The sequence below is a fragment of the Onychomys torridus genome, chromosome 10, assembly GCF_903995425.1.
Source record: "Onychomys torridus chromosome 10, mOncTor1.1, whole genome shotgun sequence".
NCBI classification, from domain to species: domain Eukaryota; kingdom Metazoa; phylum Chordata; class Mammalia; order Rodentia; family Cricetidae; genus Onychomys; species Onychomys torridus.
This window is the reverse complement of record NC_050452.1, coordinates 59,312,467-59,332,549: the sequence shown is the minus strand read 5'-3', so window position 1 is coordinate 59,332,549 and position 20,083 is coordinate 59,312,467. Positions and strand designations below refer to the sequence as shown.

General features: G+C 44.3%; 1 protein-coding gene across 1 annotated transcript in view; it reads right to left on the bottom strand.

Moving 5' to 3' along the window:
- Positions 1–2,376: 2,376 nt before the first annotated feature.
- Adgra3 (adhesion G protein-coupled receptor A3) overlaps positions 2,377–20,083 on the bottom strand; it is a 105,341-nt gene continuing 87,634 nt past the window's right edge. Inside the window, exons 15-19 of the mRNA XM_036201455.1 lie at positions 18,499–18,623; positions 17,294–17,417; positions 7,797–7,942; positions 4,085–4,180; positions 2,377–3,948 (exon numbers count right to left, since the gene is read on the bottom strand). Of these exons, the coding sequence (XP_036057348.1) occupies positions 2,706–3,948; positions 4,085–4,180; positions 7,797–7,942; positions 17,294–17,417; positions 18,499–18,623 (1,734 nt within the window). The 3' untranslated portion in view covers positions 2,377–2,705. The remainder of the gene's footprint in view (positions 3,949–4,084; positions 4,181–7,796; positions 7,943–17,293; positions 17,418–18,498; positions 18,624–20,083) is intronic.

Sequence of the window (20,083 nt, the reverse complement as noted above, 5' to 3'; positions counted from 1 at the left end):
TGGAGGCAGGAGGAGCAGGCACCCAAGGTCATCCTTAGCTACATGCAGAACTCAAAGTGAACCTGGACTACATGGCAACCTGGCTCAAAAAATAAAAAAATAAAACCAAATTTAGAAAGTAGAGGCTTCATTTTCTCCAACTGTATAATTTCTTTTATAATCCCTCCTGCCTGTTACTTGGGGAAAGTTGTTTAAATTAGTAACTCCCACCAAACAGAACACTTTCAGCAAGTGAATTCCCTCTTGTTTCTTATGGAGAGGGAGAGAAGGAACAATGGTGAAGTTCTTGTCACGAGCAGAGCTGAGCAGCAGCACAGAAAAATGGGCTGAGAACTAAACTCACGCACTGAGGGATGGCAGAGAAACAAGACTTGGAATAAGAACCATTCACTTTGCTCTGTGGCTACTTTAGTTCTCCAACACTTGGCTGAAAAGTAGACAGAGTGTACCATCAGCAATCTACTGGCTGCCTGCCTTGTTTCCCCGCCAGAAAGACTCTCAAAAGCTCACATCACACGAAATAAAGGTTTAAACAGAACTGTCAGTTTTATTATTGCAAACCAAAATCAGTTGTTTCTCGGGCAGCACGCCATGAATAAAAAGAACATCATGGCACTGAGTGGTTGGTCTGGAATGAGGCTGAGGATGCCCACAGTGAGCGCGACACTGTTAAGCTGCTTGCTTCTTTTAGTATTTCTTGAACACGTGCTGTTGAGTCTGACGGGATTCAAACCTTGAGACTCCTGTGGCTAAGCTTTGTGACATTTTTACCTGGTAAGACTGGGCATCTGAATGGTTAAGGCCCACAGAACTCTGACAACTAATGATTTTTCTGTAACAGAATTGTTTCCCATTGGGATGGAATATAAAGGCCAGTACTTTAGCATGTAGCAAAGAACACTTTCCATTAAGCACAAAGCGTAAATCCATATAGAGCCAATCTACGAGACTCTGGAGAAAATGTGAACCTATGTGAGCTTCCTGTGTATTCAAGAAACCTCACAAGTGCAGGATCATCAGGCACACCAAAACAACCGCTAAGAAAGTTATGCTCAAGGCCATGGATGTGACTCAGTTGGTAGAATACTTGCCCAGCATGTACAAAGCCCTGAGTTTGACTATCAGCACCATATAAACAGGACCTGGAGGTAAACATCTGCCATGTCAGCAATTGGGAGGTGGGGAAAGAATAGGAGTTCAAGGTTATGCTCAGGTATATAGCACTTTGGAAGTCATTAGCATGAGATACATGAGACCTTTACATGAGAAGAAAGGAAGTAAGGGAAGGGAAGATTAAAAAAAAAGTTTAACTCAAATATCAATCATTGAGAAGCTATGGGAAATAGCATCAATAGGATAAAAGTGATATGGCAAAATTACGTGATTTACACACAGGTTTCTATACTATTCCCATTCTTAAAAACCATTCTGTGAGATCTTTTAAACCCTAGTAACATTGAAAACTGAATTTTTGAAACATCACTGTGGTGGTATTGTGTTCCCTGAAATATTGTGTATTCCCCGAAATAAACTTATCTGGGGGTCAGAGACAGAACAGCCACAATATTAAACATGAGGATGGGCAGTGGTAGCACACGCCTTTAATCCTAGCATTCCAGAGACAGAAATACCTATGGATCTCTGAGTTCAAGGCCACATTAGAAAGAGCCAAGTATGGTGACCCACGCCATCAATCCCAGAAACCCAGCCTTTAATCCCAGGGAGTGATGGCAGAAAGAAAGATTATATAAGGCGTGAAGAGCAGAAACTAGAAGCTTTTGGCTGGTTCAGTATTTGGCTGGTTAAGCTTTTAGGCTTTGGAGCAGCACAGGTCAGCTGAGATCCATTCTGGATGAGGACTCAAGAGGCATCCAGTCTGAGGAAACAAGACCAGCTGAGGAACTGGTGAGGTGAGGTAGCTGTGGCTTGTTCTGTCTCTTTGATCTTCCAGCATTCACCCCAATAACTGGCCTCGGGTTTGATTTTATTAACAAGTACCTTTAAGATTCATGCTACACATCACCTCAGAAATCCCTTAGACATGAATGTGATAATCATTACAGTTAAGCGAACAGTTCGACTGATTTTTTATGCCTGATTTACCTTGAAAAGACACCACTACACAAACTTTATTAAAATGAGCTAAAAATGCTCTTAAAATGCATTTATTTGTTTGTTTGTCTATTGATTTATGTGTATGTATATGTGAGCATGGAGGCACATATGGAGGCCAAGGGACCACTTATGAGACTTTTCTCCTTCCACCCTACGGGTGCTAAGTTTACAACTCACAAAACCGGCCAACACCTTTAACCCATGGGGCCATCTCACCAGCTCCTAAAATGCTTTTTACAACATAAAAGAAAACCACCAGCACAAAAACAAACTCCTATTTATTTCATTAAATACAAGCCTGAAATGTAAATATAACAGATTCTAAGAAATTATAGTTCTCAACTTCCAAAATATCTTATTGGTGCTTTAACAAATAAAACAAGGTTTGAAAGGATTTTTAAATTCTTAGGGGTGGGGGTGGGTGACAATTTAGGAATATAAAATAAGAAAATACCAAGACTCACAAGCATATTTGGAACAGTTTTAAAACCCTAAGGTGACTGTAAACAGTTTGTTTCTAAGAGTTCATAGCTTAAAGGAATGTGAGTATCACAGTTTGCATCAACTTCTGTCTGGGAAGCCCTGCAATGCTACACAGTTGTCTCATGTTTCCATAATCCAGTCCTAACATTACCGGTACTATCAGTAGCTAGCAAGGGTCCTTCCTGCCCATTGCTTTTAACTGGTCCGTTCTGAACCGCTAAGTTCAGCCCGTAAGATTTCTGCTGACTTTCAAGGTCGGCTGCAGGCGGCTTCCTTGGTGCATCTTTCTTACTACTAGTTGAAACGGGCTTTTCAACATTTCGGCTACTTTTGGGAAGTGTGCTACAAGCATCACTGCTATCTGGTTGGGGTGGGTTGTACTGTCTCTCTCTGTAGGCTAAATACGCTCTCCGACTCCTCGAATGCCCTTCATTGTTTCCTGGCCGGCTTTTTGGTAAGCCATTCTGCATGCTTCCTTCCACACTTGTCGGGACATCGTAGGCATACTCTCGCAGGACTGTGAGTCTGCTGGCCCGGTGTCCTTTACTTCGGTTTTTATGATGGCGGTTTGGGTGCATGTTTGTTCGAAACTGCACGTCTAAAGGAGCCACGTGCATTTTGATGTCGTTGTCCATCGAGTGTTCTGTGAGACTGTTATCAAGCTGGGGTGTGGCGTTCACAGGTAAGGCATTGCTGTGGTACTGTGCTGCAGCAGCCTGCAAGTTTGTTAGCTTGCAGCCCTGGGAGGAGTTTTTGAAGCTGGATGCACTTTTGTTTGTGCACGAAGACTCTGCACTGCTGTTGGTGCACTTTGGCGCCTCTCCGTTAGTCCCACTCGAGTTGGGGGGCTGGACGTTGACTTGCACTGAGTAGGAGCTCCGCCCTGGGCAGCACATCGTGATCCACGCGAGTCTCACGTCCTCCCTGTTCACGCAATGGTGCACCACAATGAAGGCACTAAAACTTAAACAAGTGGCTCCGAAAAAGAAGCTAAAAACCAAGTCCAAAGGGTAATACAGTGACACAGCCATGGCCCCAAACATCCACAAGGCCACATACGAGAGCAAAGTCAGGCTGGCTCCCAAGAGCTGAGACTGAAAGCTGTGCTCATTTTCCAACGTGGATGTAGAGATGAGAGACAAAGACATGGAGTCCTGATGGTTGATCTCACCGTTTTCGTTGGCTGCCAATCTCTGTTGCTCTTCTGTGGGCTCCTTGAGCTCATATTTGCGCTCGGGGTGTCTTTTCAACTGAATAAATATGCTCAGAAAGTACATACAGTTCACGAAAGTGATGAAGCTGGCAGGTCCGTAGAAGGCCCCCAAGGACGGTTCCCAGGCCATCCAGCAACTAGGAGAGAACATGGGGAAGGAAGCAGCTTAGACACTGTGTTTCAACAGAGCTTAGGAGCTTGCCACCGGCTGTGGTGCCTACAAAGTGCTCAAGAAGCAGAGGGTCAAAGGTACAGAGGACACGCGGTACTCACTAGGGTGCACCCGGCCGGCTGCCGTAGTTCTTGATGTTCGCTGCCGCAGTGATACCGCACACGATGATGGGGATCCCGCCACCAATCAGGTAGAACCTAGGAGGGACAGTGGCTCATTACCCGTCTATACGGCAGATAGACTTACTCCAACATCTGAACACTGCACAGGTCATTCTGCGAAGATTAACTACTCTCATTCCAGTAACACATGGAGACAACGTTCAGTAATCGCTTTTTTAAATGACCCCCCATTTTTAATTTTTTTTTTTGTTTTTGTTTTTGTTGTTGATGTTTTTGTTGTGCCATGCTTTTGTTGTTTGCTTGTTTCTTTTTCAGAGGCTCTGAGCTGAGGAAAAGCTGATCAGCTGCTGCCACCCTGTGGCCAGGCAGAAGAACACTTGGGTCTAGGTAAAAGAAGTGTTTTCAGGCAAAGCGGCTTCCATTAAATTCAGCTGATGAACCAAAACTGTCAATTACACAGCAACTTTTAAGATTCATACACATAAAATATGGTTATATATTAAAGCCTGGCTCATGCCCAACTAAGACCTCTACCACAAACTGAGAGTAGGGAGCGGGGTCAGGACCCCAGCAGCTTCCACGTACAAAAACCTGTCTCTTTCCCCTCGGAGCAGACAAGCTGAAAATAATAACTGAGGGGGCCGGGCAGTGGTGGCACATGCCTTTCAGGTGGATCTCTGTGAGTTTGAGGCCAGCCTGGACTACAAAGTGAGATCCAGGACAGGTGTAAAGCTACAAAGACAAACCCTGTCTTGAAAAAACAAACCAAAACAGAACTGAGGGAAGATGGAGAGATAGCTCAGTTGGTAAAGAGTCTGTCTTCCAAATCCCTGGCACTCATGTGAAAAGCTGGGCGTGGGGGCACACACTTCTCATTCCCGTGCTGTTGAGATGGAAGCAGAGATCCTTGGGCGTGCTGGCCAGTTGGTCTAGCCTTATTCTTGAGGATGACAGTCCAAGCTGTCCCCTGGCCTTTCACACACTACCATGCACACTCAAACATATAAACACGATCATAAATAAACTCTGTTAAATGAACGGTGGGAAACGAGACACTGATAATCCTGCCAAGAAAAGCTGTCTGTAGCTAGGACGACTCTGAATTCTCCAACCCCCTAAAAATGCTTTTCTGTCCCAGTTTGCAACCCGGACAGTGAGAAGCCTGTATTTGCCCTTTCCCAAAAAGCAGCTCCAAATGTGAATGGTCCGTAAAAACCGTGTCTGCATCATTTTTGCAGACTACGTTTCTTCATCATACTCAGCTACAAACACCTTAACTATGATGTCCGTTTTGCTGACATCAGGAGCTGCCCTGGAAGTCTAGCTCGACGCCTTCCACTTCTCACAGAGAATGAACGGCAGGAGCTGTCGTCCTCCTCTTCCTGCCACACTAATTCCCATCGGCTTTCCTTGGAAACAGGCTTCCTCTTACATCTGCTCTGCCTCTCCTTAGGGTCCTGTTCCCAGTCCCTCACTCGTAACTGGATCTTCTTCACCATCTCTCATGCTCTGTTAACACACACCCTCAGTTTCTCCATCCCCTGTCTTTCCCTGGAGTACTCGCTACCGTCTTTCTCTGTCACACCCACGGAAGCACCTACGTCATCTGCCCCATTTCCCAATTACGGTGATGCAGCCGCTGCCCCTGCATGCAGCAGCCCTGTGATGCAGCCGCTGCCCCTGCATGCAGCACTGCTAGGCGCCTTAACTAAGTCCAAGACTCAGAGCAAGGGGAGGAAGCACCAGCCTTACAAGTCGGAAGCAGAGGGAATGCTTGTTGGCCATCGTAACGGGGCAGGGTGTGCTGGGGTTTGGATCTCATGATGCTTTTCCTTAATGCCTGGTGCTTTTCGTAGAACCTAGCAGGGAGAACTGTGGAAAATGGGATTTGCTAGACTCTCAGCAAAGTCAACACTCTTCAGTTCTCTCACACAGTGACAGAGGTACCTGTCCTCATCCTTGAATGTGACTCTCCAGGCTGCGTGAGCAAACCTGACGGGCTCTGGAGTTACCTGCTCTATCTGGGAGATAGAAAACTGGTGTTTGCTTTCATTTCTTCCACAGCCCATCTACTGAAAACAGACGTGACCCAGGATCGCTACACTTCTAACTTCTCCCTAGACCTTGTTCATTATCAGGGCTGCAGTAACAGCAGCGTGTGGAAACTCCCTGGTGCTCACCCCCACACCCTTCCACCACAGTTACTTTTCCTGTAGCGTTTGCAGCTGAAGAAACCACCACCTGTGGAGGTGGCCGGCTCACTGGAACCATCCAGACCCCTTCAGCTTTCTGATCCTCACACTCTTCAATCCAACCAGTCGCCGTTCCCACAGAAGCCGCCTCACACATCTAGCATACACTCTCCGGCTTCAGTCCTCTTAGGGACAACCCCAGGGACTCATTGACACTTCTTATTTTCAGGCATCCCAATTTATAATCCATACTAAAGCCACACTGTCATAAAATGACACTGTGAGGCCCCCTCCTGAGTTAAAAATCTCCCGCAGCTATGCATATTTTAGTAAGACTATCTATTGTGCAGCTCTTTGCTCCAGATGGCAACACTCCATCCTGGACGAGGCAGGCATCAGATGCGGGAAACTCTAGAAATTACAATACTTAATACAACTTAACACAACTTAGGGGGCCCTTCCCTGAGGGACGATAGGCAGTAAGGAATCCCCAAAGCAGAGACAACTCTCCAGTAAGCAGTCATCTGCCAGTTCCACAGAAATGTCAGTCATGCAGCTCTGCTCTGCTGTGGTGGGGCTAGTTAGTGACACTGGTGTCCCATTCACCCATGCTCTTGTAGGTAAGTCTAACAAATGCACTACTCCCCCACGATGGACTCAAATCATTTACTTGGTCTCCCACTGACCAAGTGGAGACCACTTGGTCTCGCTAATGTGAATAAAAGTAGACTCCCCTGGAAAATTAACTTCAAAGACCCCCCAGACACTATGCCCTGAATTCCTGCTCCTCTGGGTCACAGACCCTAGGCTCAGCAATCTACACTTCCCAGTTTCCTCTGTCCACTCTCTTACTTACAGTGCACCTCTACCATGACCTTAACCCCAAAGCCAGGCTCATGCCAGTGGCTCAGCATATGCCCTCCTCCCAAATGAGTGGCTCTTCTTTATATGTGTAATTCTCCACTTTCAAGAGGCCCGAACAGGTATTCCAGAGCCCATTCTGCCAACTCAAGGGCAAGGGGTGCTGCCAGCCAAGTGCACGTGAGGCCTTCTGTGAACTCACTCACCACTGATATTTTTGCTCATCTAGCACAATCAACCCATTCACAATTCTTTTTATTATAGTGGGCAGGAAGGATATATAACTCCAAGCTCATTTTGTCTTTTGTAGAGAGAATAAATTAATTCTTGAGATTCAGGTCAATGACACATGACCTCAAAAAATTTCAAAAAGCTAACATTTCATAACGCTGACAACAGAGCTAATCCCCCCTCCGTGCTCTGCATGTAACCGACTCATTCCTCCTGAGCTGGAGGCACACAGTGGAGATGGAGATGTTGACAACACTCAGAGCCAGTCAGTCCAGCTTACAAGTACTTCCTTTCACCTCTCAAAATCCACACCAGTGTTTCTTGTTGTTGCAATTTATGATTGGGCTTCAACTAAAGCAAATACAATACTTAATGAACATTTCATATACAACAAAGGTTCGGGATACCTTAGCATCGGCCGTGGGGGAGCAGGTGGCTCATCAGGATCCTGGCACCTCTTAGCTTTCTTAGTGACTTGTTTATAGATGTTTCTGGCGGTGACTCCGACCCATAATACCGTGGCAAGGGTAGAATAATGAAGAATGATCCCAACCTACAAGGAAGATTGGACAGCATATGAAAATTGAAAGAAGAAATGTTTTCCTCGAGTCTGATTAAAAAGCATATGAAGGTGTATTGTAATTGACTCCTTTACATGCTCATGAAGAAATAGAGGTTGGTAACAGAATATGCAATTTATCAGTTAGTTCGTCTTCTAACTGTCTTTGAAAAAAGGAACAGAGAAGACAAGGGGATTGGAACTTAATAGCACATAGTACGTTCTTGAGAAAGCCATCTGGGCTCTGACTGAGTGCCAGGACTTCACCCACACACAGCACTGGAGACCGAATGGGCAGGAAACCAAGGGCACACTAGGCACCTGACAGTATAGCTGCAGTGCAGTATATGAGACAGATAAATTCATTTGCTAGTAATGGCAGGTGGTATGCTGATCACATGACCTGTCACATCGGTGAGGATGAAAATCTAGCTGATGATGAAAGGGAACACAAGACGCTTGGAACTTTCTTTTTTCAAAAAAGAAAATAAGCACTCTGTATAACCAGAGCAAGGACACAATCTAGAATAATCTTGTTTTCTTTTATGGTGTGGGGGTAGAGTGTCAGACTCAGTCTGTAACTCAGGGTGGCCTGTAACTCACTATGTAACCCAGGGTGGCCTTTGACTTGCAGAAATCTTCCTGCCTCAGCTTCCAAAGTGCTGGATTGATAAGCACAACATAACATGGCCAGCTTTCTTAACTAATGACTTGCTGTCTTTTCCACTGGTCATTGTTCTTGTTTCTTTGCTTACTTTGGAGACAGGACATCAAGTTCCCCAGGCTAACTTTAATGTCACTGTGGGGAAGATGACTCCGAACTCCTACTACCCCCTCAACCTCCTGGGTTCCGAAGTACAGATTATTTCACTCACATGATTTCACACAGTGCTAAGGATCGAATCCTGGATCAGTACTTTTCCCTCACACAATTATTACAGGTAAAGTTCTAGAAGTGAAAAGCATCAAGAAAAATCTCATTAAAAGATAGCTCTCCACCCCTCAGAAAACTCCAGCTGACATTGCTGAATCCAGGTCAGCAACAGAAGAACAAGAGCCAATCTGCAGCTAACGTCCAAACAGCTCGTAACCAGGACAGTCCCTGCCCGGAATACAGCCTGCAGAACGGAAGTGCCGGGACAGTGGAGCCTGCTTAGCTCAACTAGAAAAGTCAGAATTCACAGCGATCTCCCACAGACAGAAAGAGCTCCTTGGTTCCCATCAGTTTTGCTGAGTTTCTAGGAAAGAAAAGTTCACAGATAAAAATGACACACCCCTTTGTGCCATCCGAAGTCATATGAAGCACCTTCAGTAAAAACAGCAGAAGTAAATTTGTTGTTCCATAGAAACCAGTAAATTCAAGAGGAATCACTGAGTTTGTATGCAAACTGATAGGTTCTATCTCTGAAGAAGTAGTACTGTTAAATACAGTAAGTTATAAATATTTCAAAACAGGGGCAAGGCAGATACTTTTCCTAAGGAGAAAATCTCCGAGAGTTAACCTTTGTGTTTTCTATGGCATTTCTAAATTTAAAAAAAAAAAAAAAAGTGTTTGTTCTTCAGAATACCTTCCACTAAAATGATCATGAAAATAGAGACGTTCAGAAAGTCACATAACAAATCATCAACCCACAAGAACCAGGAAAATAGAACTGAGATCCAGGAGAGAGGCTCCCTTGTTATGTGGTACTTTCTATCCACCACTTGGGCAGCGCATAAAATACAATCTTGTGATCACACTTCCAAAGAAGTCAGAGCCTGGAAATTTTCCAAACAGTTTAGAAATAAGTAATCCATGAGGCATGTAAAGGACTTATTAAAATGTAATACATCATTCCTGAAGAAAAGTATCTTGGACCAGAGAGAAGCACCCTGCAAGTTTGAGGACCAGAGTTCAGATTTCCAGAACCCACAGGAAAGCTGGGTAGGCATGGCAGCCACCAACAATCCCAGCACTCAGGAGAGAGGGATCCTTAGAGCAAGTGGGCTAGTTAGACCATGTAGCCACATCAGCGAGCTTCAGGCGCTGAGAAAGACCCCACCTCAATAAATAAAGTAGAAAGTGAAACAGGAAGACACTCATTGTCAACTTTGGGCTTCTGTAAACAGGGGGACACGTGTACACACACACACACACAAGCAATGGGGGGAAGAAAGGACAATTATTTCCACACTACATGTAGGTATAAAAGTATGAGCCTCAGGGCTGGAAGATGGAGCACAGGTTAAAAGGGTATCCTGCTCTTGCAGAGGAAGCAGCATCCATGTTGGATGGTTCACAGCTATGTGCAACTCCAGTTCCAGAGGATCCAATGACTCTGGCCTCTGGACATCAGCACTCATAGGCACCTACGCATAGACAGATACATATGCCTACACATAATTTACAATATAACTAAAACTTACATAAAAAGGAGTAAGACCCTCTTATATAGTAACATAAACTCTTAAATACTTTTTCCAAACTAAGTCACTGCAGTATACACTGCAGTAGAAACAACTTTGCCAAAAAAAAAAAAAAAATACCCTGTATGATGAATAGAATCATATGTGAACAGGCAAAAATCATAAGAAACAGCTTCCAGGCTGGGTGGTGGCGATGGACACCTTTAACCCACGCACTCAGGAGACAGAGGGAGGTGGATCTTGTAAATTTGAGGTCAGCCTGGTCTACAGAACATGCTCCAAACGTTATACAGAGAAACCCCATCTTGAAGAACCAATAAAATAAAATAAAATAAACAGCTTCCAGTAGTAAGTGATAGTCATATGCCCACAAAAATATTTCTGTAAGTTATCTGCCTTAATGCTCCTGGCATCCCCATGAAGTCAGCACTACTAACTGGGAACAGCAAGACAAAAGGTCCCCTAGCAAGCCAACAGGCTCTTCACACTCAAGTGTGACAGTCTACAAGGCCCTGGGCCTCAGCAGAGCACAGTAATGGAGGGGGGTTGTGGTGGTCAGATCTAACAGTTCAGCATTTTAATTATGTCTCTGCTGTATAACACCACTAGTGATTCAGGGCACTTTAACTCTACACAATTCAGTTTACATACTTAGAAAATGAGCAAAAGGTACCTCCTAGGGTTAACAGAAAAGTTAAAGGCACAGTTGCAAGTAGATAGCTCTTCCTGTTTCCTGATTAGATTTTCCCTTCTGGTTCTCCCGTGCCAGCACAGCAATTCCCCAGATTACAGATATAAAAGGACACTGGAGAAGGGCAGCTGGTACTCTATTTGTAGATTTAATCACGGAACAGTAGAGCAACCAAACAAGGTCCAGCCAACTCCCTTAATACACGGCTAAGAAAATCAAAGGCAGAAAATGAACAATCCAGCAATTACTCAGTGGAACATGGTGAACTGGAACACAGATTCCCGCCAACCCTGAGCCGGGCCTTTTCTACCTCCCAACTCTGCCTCTTTGCTTCCTCCAGCTCCTTCTGAAAACCAGTAAAAGGCAGCAGAAAATAGGAAGTGACTTAGGAAGCCGGCAGCTGGCACCTCTAACACTCTCTACCAATCACCGTGGGACAGAATCCTGTGGATAATGAATATGACTCCTGAAAGAGGGAAGAGAGATCGCTGTGTAAATGACATACATATGCAATTTGGCACCTAAAAATGAACACATGAGGGCTCAGTGACTGGGTGGTGGGTCCACTTTGAGACAGTGAGGTCCAAAAGAAAATGGCTAACTGTGATGCCTTTAACATACCACAGCACATGCTGGACTGGCTTTCTCAGTGTCACAACCACCTGTGGCTCTTCTTACTGGACCCTCTACTCTAAACTTCTCCAGCCAGTGGGCTTCCCTCCCCGCAACTTCTCATTCCTACATAGCCCTGCCATGTCAGCCATGTGCTCTCCTGATGCTCTCTTTAATCTTCCTCTCTTGGTCCCCTCTCCTGGTTGCCTTTGCGAACACTCGCTTTCTCCTGTTATCTCAACCTACTCTTCTCTCTCTCCTCTCATGGCCAAGTCCACTCTGCTGGCCATGTTCAGTGTACTTTCTCCCTCAACTCTGGACTTTTCCTTCATATCAACAATAAAATTCTTCTCTTCACCCACAGCTTGGAGCAGTCATGTGCTCAGTTTATATATCTGGTGCTGAAACTCTTGTTACATAGAGACAGGGTCTCACTGTGCTGGCCTGGAACTAACTCTGTAGACCAGCCTGGCCTTGAACTGGAGAACCACCCAGCTCTGTCTCCCAAGTGCTTAGAGGAAAGGTATGCCTAGCAGGGCTCAGTTTGGAAGAACATAAGGATCATGCTAATTTAGCCAACCTAATCCATACTTTACAGGAGAAATACAGAGGCCTCCACTAGGTACTAACAAGTGGATGAGGCAGGCATGGAATGACTATCTACCCACCAGGACCTGGAATTCTCCGCCAGGTTTCTGCACTCCACACACTCTTACCAGACCAAGCAATCAAATCCTGTGACCATGTAAGAGCAAAGCAAGGAGCCTTGAGTCATAAATACCAGAACAATGCTGCTACACACTGAAAGCTCCTTTATAAACTTTTAACTGGGGCATTTGTTCTGAGGTCCTGGGAAGTCCACGCAATCCCATTCCTTTTCATTGTAAAGACGCTATAAAACATCATTTGGTCATCTTTACAATGGTCTCTTCCTAGTCATGTCCTTGATGAATAAACTAATGTGTCTGCTTCAGGAAACCAAGGAGCACTTTGGGATGAAATTGAGGACAGTTGAACCAATGTGTGCTACAGGTTCTACTAAGAGGAACTATGCTCCTGGGGCCTGATTTCTATCCGAAAACACAGGCGGCTTCCTCCTCCTCCTCCTCCTCCTCCTCCTCCTCCTCCTCCTCCTCCTCCTCCTTCTTTAATTGACTGTAGAGTACCTACTATGGGTCAGACCCTGTGTGGGTTCCTAGATAAATGCGGACGAACCAAGCTGATACAGTTCTCACCTAGAGAGAAGTTAAGAATCCAGCGGCAGCTTAAGAGTCCTGAGAAAAGGGAGAGTAATTAGGCACTATGGGATTATAGCAAGCCCTGATAGTGGGAGATGAGGGACAGTATCTCTAAAACTGTTACTGATAGCACCTTCCCTGTAAGCCAGAGCAGTGACGTGAATGGAAAGGAGCAAGAACAAAGAAGCTGTCTTCTGTCTGCGTATTGTGCTGAGCCGAGACTTCTTATCCGAAAGGATGCTTTCAAGGGCAGAGGAATGGCTGACACAAACAGATCACACAGCCGGGATGTTAATGTGTCAATAACACAAGCAGGAGTACCAGATAACACTCACTGAGAAGTTAGCACAAGCCTGCTACCATTGAAACTCAAGTCACTGAATCTTCTTGGACACACACACACACACACACACACACACACACACACACACACACACACGAATATTTTCAATTAGTTCTCAAGAATGCAATGATGGACTTATCACCAACAGGCCATAACACAACATGATTGGGCCAAGCATGGATGGCCTCTGTCTGTGTTAATAAATGTGTTCATCACGTAATAATCATCTGAAAATCCAAAAGCAGGATAAAATCCTCATCTAACCACTTAGCCCCCAATTCAAGGTAACTATGACCCTCTATCTAACTCTTTCATTTTCTTGCAACTACCTATCTCTGTTGAAAATAGGTTACATTAGTCATTTCTACCTTAATAAAAAGAGCTATCAGTGTGAATATGATGTCTCAGCCCTTTTACCCCAGCCTCACTGGTCATGTTCTTCACTATTCACTACATGCCGAAGTTTCTCACTGTCTGTGACAGGCATTCACTCAGCTGCTCCCAGGTTTCAGCTACTACATGTAACACTTCATGAATATTCATACCCATGTGCATACTTATACCCACATGAGCAAGGTCATTAAACCTAAGAGTGAAGGTTTGCAAACCTTTTACTTCACAAGGTGAAGCCTCACAGGATATGTGATATGTCTACAACGTATTCAAACCAACAGCGTACACAGGATGCTGGGGTCCACATGTTCATCAGCCATACTTGTGGATTAGATGTAAGCGCTCTGTATGAGAGCAGAGAGAAAAAGACACAGACTGGGCTATCTGTGTGAGAAGGGAGCAAAGAGAGCAGAGGGAAAAAACCCTTGCCATTATAAATGGGGGCAGAGGGGTTGAAATAGCCTGGGGGAGGTGAGCAGGGCCAGAAGGCCAGCATGGGGACTTGGAAGTGTCTAGCAGGTACTTGTGAATAAGGACTGAGGTGTCTCAATACCAGCATGTGCTTGGATATACCACCATAGGTATATGCCATTGGATGGTCATATGCTCCTTCTGCCAGAGACAAGGGAAATGATTCCTTGTGGCAGCCAGGAACTTGTTTCTTAAGTTCCTGGGGAATACTACCTTTTATCTAACCACCGGAAATCCTTCTAGTCCAACTTGAGCTGATTATTCTGGACATCCCACTCATCTCCAGTGCCATTGTTTGCCTATATAGCTGCCATCCCGGTACAGTGAGCCCCATAGTAAATGCTGTCTATTGCAAAATTGCCTCGGTCACAGTGTCTTTTTTTTTTGGCTGGTGGCTTTGAACTCACAGAGATCTGCCTGTCTCTGCCTCCCAAGTGCTAGCATTAAAGGTGTGAGCTGTTATGCCCAGCTGGTCATGGTGTCTTATGGCAGCAATAAGAAAGTAACCAAATATCAGGCAGGAGATTGTTGTACGTTAAAGTCATATTTAGTCTCTTCTAAACTTTCATGTCATTTCTAGTAATACATGTGTGAATTATTTTTGTTTTTTAACATACACAGTCACATCACCCAACAATTCAATTATTACCTTAATTTGCAGGTCAGAAATGAGATAGACAGTAGGGTCTGCTGGGGGGTCTTGGAGGAGAACCTTCCTTCAGGAGCCCTGACTGCTGGATGGCAACTGGGGACATGTTGGGCAGGTCTTCCCTGGGAATGGCTGGGGCCCAGGGATGGGATCTAGGGACAGGCCTCCCTGGGTATAAACCCAGTCTCTCACCTCTGGTCCAGATGGGAGCTCTGTGCTGGATGGGAGCTGGGGCTGGTCTCTACATATACACAATGGAGTACTACTCAGCAGAGACAAACAAAGACATCATGAGGTTTGCAGACAAATGGATGGATCTAGAAAAAAAATCATCCTGAGTGGGATAGCCCAGACTCAGAAAGACAAACATGGTATGTATTCACTCATAGGTGGGTACTAGATGTAAAACACAGGATGACTAGACTGCTACTCACAACTCCAGGGAGGCTGCCTAGATAACAAGACCCTAAGAAAAACATAGGCATGCCCAATGACAGAAGATGAGGATGAGATCTACATGAGGAAACTGGACATGGGGTGAGGGGGTAATGAAGGGCAAGGGTCGGGGGGAAAGAGAGCTTAGAGGAGCGGGAGATCCCAGCTAGATCAAGAACAGAAAGGGAGAACAAGGAAAGAGAGACCATGATAAATGAAGACCACATGAGAATAGGAAGAAGCAAAGTGCTAGAGAGGTGCCCAGAAATCCACAATGATACCTCCACTGTAGTCTACTGGCAATGGTTGAGAGAAAGCCAGAACTGACCTAGTCTGGTGATTGGATGACCAAACAACCTAACTGTCGTGCTGGAACTCTCATCCAATAACTGATGGAAGTGGATGAAGAGATCCACGGCCAGGCCCCAGGTGGAGCTCTGGGAGTTCAATTGGCGAGAAAGAGGAGGGATTGTATGAGCAACAATTGTTGAGACCATGATTGGAAAAAGCACAGGGACAAATAGCCAAACTAATGGAAACACATAACTATGAACCAATAGCCGAGGAGCCCCCATGTAGCTGGATCAGGCCCTCTGGATAAGTGAAACAGCTGATTAGCTTGAACTATTTGGGAGGCCTGCAGGCAATGGGATCTGGACCTGTCCTTAGTGCATGAGCTGGCTTTTTGGAGCCTGGGGCCTATGCTGGGACACTTTGCGAAGCCTGGGTGAAGGGAGGATGGGACTGGACCTGCCTCATCTGAATCTACCAGGCTGAACTGAATCCCCAGGGGAGTCCTTGTCCTGGAGGAGATGGGAATGGGGAGTGGATTAGGGGAAGGGCGGGAGAAGGGAGGACAGGGGAATCCGTGGCTGATATGTAAAATTAAATTATAAAATTAAAAAATAAAACAAATTTAAAAAAAAACAGTAAATTCACAAGCTACGTCAGTTTCATCGGTAGCAATTTGAAAAAAGAAAAAAAGAAAGAAATGAGATAGACACACTGACTATGAGAATCAGGATTTCAAATTGATATTTATAATCTATGTTCACTGTAGCTTTAAAAGAGACAAGGGGTGGAAACGATTCCTGTTTATAATGAATACACAAAGGATCTAACATGAAGTATTATTCGATCATAATAAAGAAGGACATTATGTCATATTCCACAACATAAACTGTAAGGACATTATACAATATAAACAATTATAAACTGTTACATAACCCCAGCAGTCAAGCACAGTGAAGCAGGAGGAGAGAAACCTCTAGCTGGTGGAGGAACATGAGTGTGGGAGCAGCTGTTTGGTGGGGACAGAGGGGACGTTCACAGAGTTACACGAAGGAGGAAGTTCCCGAGATCAGACACACAAGTAGCCCACTATGGCACACCTGTACACTGTAGCTCTCCCATGCTATGGTTTAGGTGACAACTTCAAAACAAGTCAACAACCTGCCCCCACCAACACAGCCAACAAGTGGTAGAACCGTGACGTAGGTAGAACCGTGACGTAAATCCACACACTCAAGTCCTGACTGTTGTATTATGCTTCTTATTCTTAGGCAAGCAATGTACAAATAAGGAAATAAAGCTACGTTATCTCCTGTTCTTACGGGGCAGAGAAGAAGGTTAACAATGTCATATCCGAAGGGCAGAGGTGATAACTGAAAAACAAGAGTTAAACATTTAATTCTTTACATTTACCAAACCTAATAATGGGTTTCTTTGTATTACCCAGTAACTCTTGTTTTCATCAGTGGATTAAGTTATTTAAAATCTGTCAGAAAAATGAAATGCCATTTCTCTTTTATTCAAAGCTGGGACTTTATAAACATGTAAACAAACTGTTAAGCATTGTAATGGACTTGACAGATAATAGGCAATTGCCAAGGACCGAAACAAGCTTTTAGAGCTGGTCATTAAGCTGGGAATAGGTAATCAAAACTTCAAGAACACTGCTAGATTACTTAGTGGGCAGACATGAGGCTGGGCTGCAGGTAAAGGTAAGACTCCAGAGAAACAAGTTTTTTGTTTTACAGTTAACGAAATAGTTATTTTCTAGAATCATAATATTTTTCCATCCTAAAACCTTTCAAGTTTGACTTACTGCTTGACAGACACTGGCATTTCTGGTCTGGGTTATTCCTCCCACGAAGACCACGCAGGTCAGGAAAATATGAAAGCATAAGTTCACAAGCATGTGCCAGCTCTTGAGACTGATCCGAATCAAGCTGTTGGGAAAAAGAGGAGCGTGAACATTAGGTTTGGAACACTGGCAGCAGGGATCTCACTGGCACCTACAGGTTAAGTCCAGCTGTACAAAAGGGGACATTCAAATGTTTCACATTTTAAAATACTGCTAACCGAACATATACTATAAATACACATACATACAAACAGTTTGAGGAACCATTTAACCTAACATTGCTTCTTAACATTTAGCTTTATGTGTAAAAAAAGACATTTATGGAATCACAGCACCCAGTAAAGCTATACAAATTCTACATCATCAGAAGAACCTGGAGAAGTGTCATTAATGATGTCTAAGAAGACATCATTATGTGCTCGGCTATGTGGAGATGTTTGCAGTGGTGCCGATGGGTTTTGGTCCTGACAAGGAGGATAGCACACATGCTTTTCCTTCTGGCCTTCTGTAATGAAATGTTGAAGTCTTTCTTTTTCTTCTAATATATCAAAATCACCTTTTGTTTCCAAAGCAAATGTCAAGAAATGCCACACATGTCCAACTTAAATAGGGAAATACGTTCTAGCAGAATCTTTTGTAAAGTGAGTCTCCTGCTTTGGAAATACTTTTATACTCCATTCAGAAATCGAGTTTCCTTAGGTGTGTCTCCAATTAACAGAAACCAAATCCTCTAAAATGTCACCAACTTTCTTAAAAGTGCCATCTTTAAAGACATCATAACATAGAAAAAGCTATAAAATACAAGTACAGACAGTACCTACAGCTACCTCTGCAGGGACCCCTACAGATGACAGAACCATTCTCTTTCAGGCCCTCTTGCTCCGGTGTCTACCACCCCAGCCTCCAGGACACACCTGATATTCTCTTCCAGGCACCCCAGCAAACAGAAAAGGGGAAGATGTCCTCACCAGAGTACAAAAGGAATGAGAACATTCCTCAGGGCTGAAATTAGCTCTGGAGTCTCAGGTAATGACTCGTCACATCCCAGATGGACATGGAATGAAGCATCCTTAGTTTCTAAGGGAACCACTGGTGCCACAAAAAAATCTGGAATGAAGTCCCCATCCAAGTGCACAGATCTATAATGGTCAGGTGCACTCTCTTACCTGTGGTGGTACATGTAACTGATGATAACGGCCAAGAGACATAAGAGGAGAATGATGGCTGTAGTGTAAACTACAGGATGCAGGAGACTGGCTGCTGGAGTGTACAGCTCTGACCCTGTCAGATCCTGAGGGGACAAAAAAAGTTCATGGACTGTTATTGACATTTAGCTACCAGAAGTTTCTTGAAGGCCTGAAATATGCTGTTGACCAAAACCTCTGGCCTTGACATCTCTGGTTCTGTGACTAATGTCCCTTTGCTATACTTTTTTTTTTTTTTTTTTTTTAAAGAAAGGAAGAGTTCATTTGGCCTCACAGTTTCAGAGGATTAGAGTCCATCATGACCGGGAAAGTATGCTATGGCCATAGGAGCAGGAATCTGGCAGATCACATTTCCTTTTCATGCAGGAAGATGAGAAAAACATCAGGAAGTGAGGTCAGCATATAATTGCTCAATGCCTATCCAAGTGATGTACTTCCTCCACCAAAGCTCTACCTACTAACAGTTCCAGAACCTCCAAACAACACCATCAACAAGGAACCCAGTGTTGAAATACATAAGCCTAAGGAAGCTACTTCTCATTCAAACCACCACACTGTCTAGTTTGTACCATATGGACATGATGATCAACCAGTCACCACAACGTAAGCCTCATCTCTGTGTTTAAAAAACAGAAATACACGCATACACTAAGGAATCACTGGCAAACTAACAAAATGAATACACAGTGGTATCCCACAAGATGTTAATGATGCTTCTATTAAGTAACACATTAGCCAGCTTTCTGAAACAGTGACCAAAACACCTAAGTTAAGTCCACCTACAAAGAGAAAAAAGTTCACTTTGACTAATGATTTTAGCCCACAATCACTTGATTCTCTGTTGGGCCTGTGGCACATCATGGCAGAATTACTCAGTAGATAAAGGTGCTTGTCTAATGTGGGCTAGAATCAAGAGAAGATGAGGATTCTAATATCCTTTACAGAGGCCCTTCGGTCACCTAATAGCCCCCCCCCACCCACACACACACTATAGCCCACCCTTCAAGAGCAGTTCCATCTAGAGTGGTTCAAACTGCTAACCCAACCTCTAACAGGCAGACCTTTGGAGGACTCTTATCTACACTGGACTTTTTAAATGTATTCTTTGAAAAGTTCATACACATGTACAATGTATTTTCATCACATCCATACCCTACTTCCTTCTGCCAACTCCTTCCAGTCTCCACCAACACACTCCTTCCCAAGTTTAGATCCTTTTAAAAGAATGACCCACTGAGTCCAACAGTCATGTTCAACTCCAGATCATGTTCTTACTACTGTTCCACCACAGGAGGTGACTTCAGGAAAGGACAGATTCCACCCCTCCTAATGCCTTTCACCACTTAACACTTTCACAGTCACCAGCTGAGACAATGTGGTAGATGACAGTGTCTCCATGGCTACAAAACCATCAGACATTATATTCAAGTTCTAAAGACATCAACAGACCAAAAATGATGCAAGATGTGTTTCCTGCCCTTGCAGTTCACAGCCACAGGGGAGAGAAACAGAGCCCGACTGCACTTGCTGAAGTTCAAACTACAAA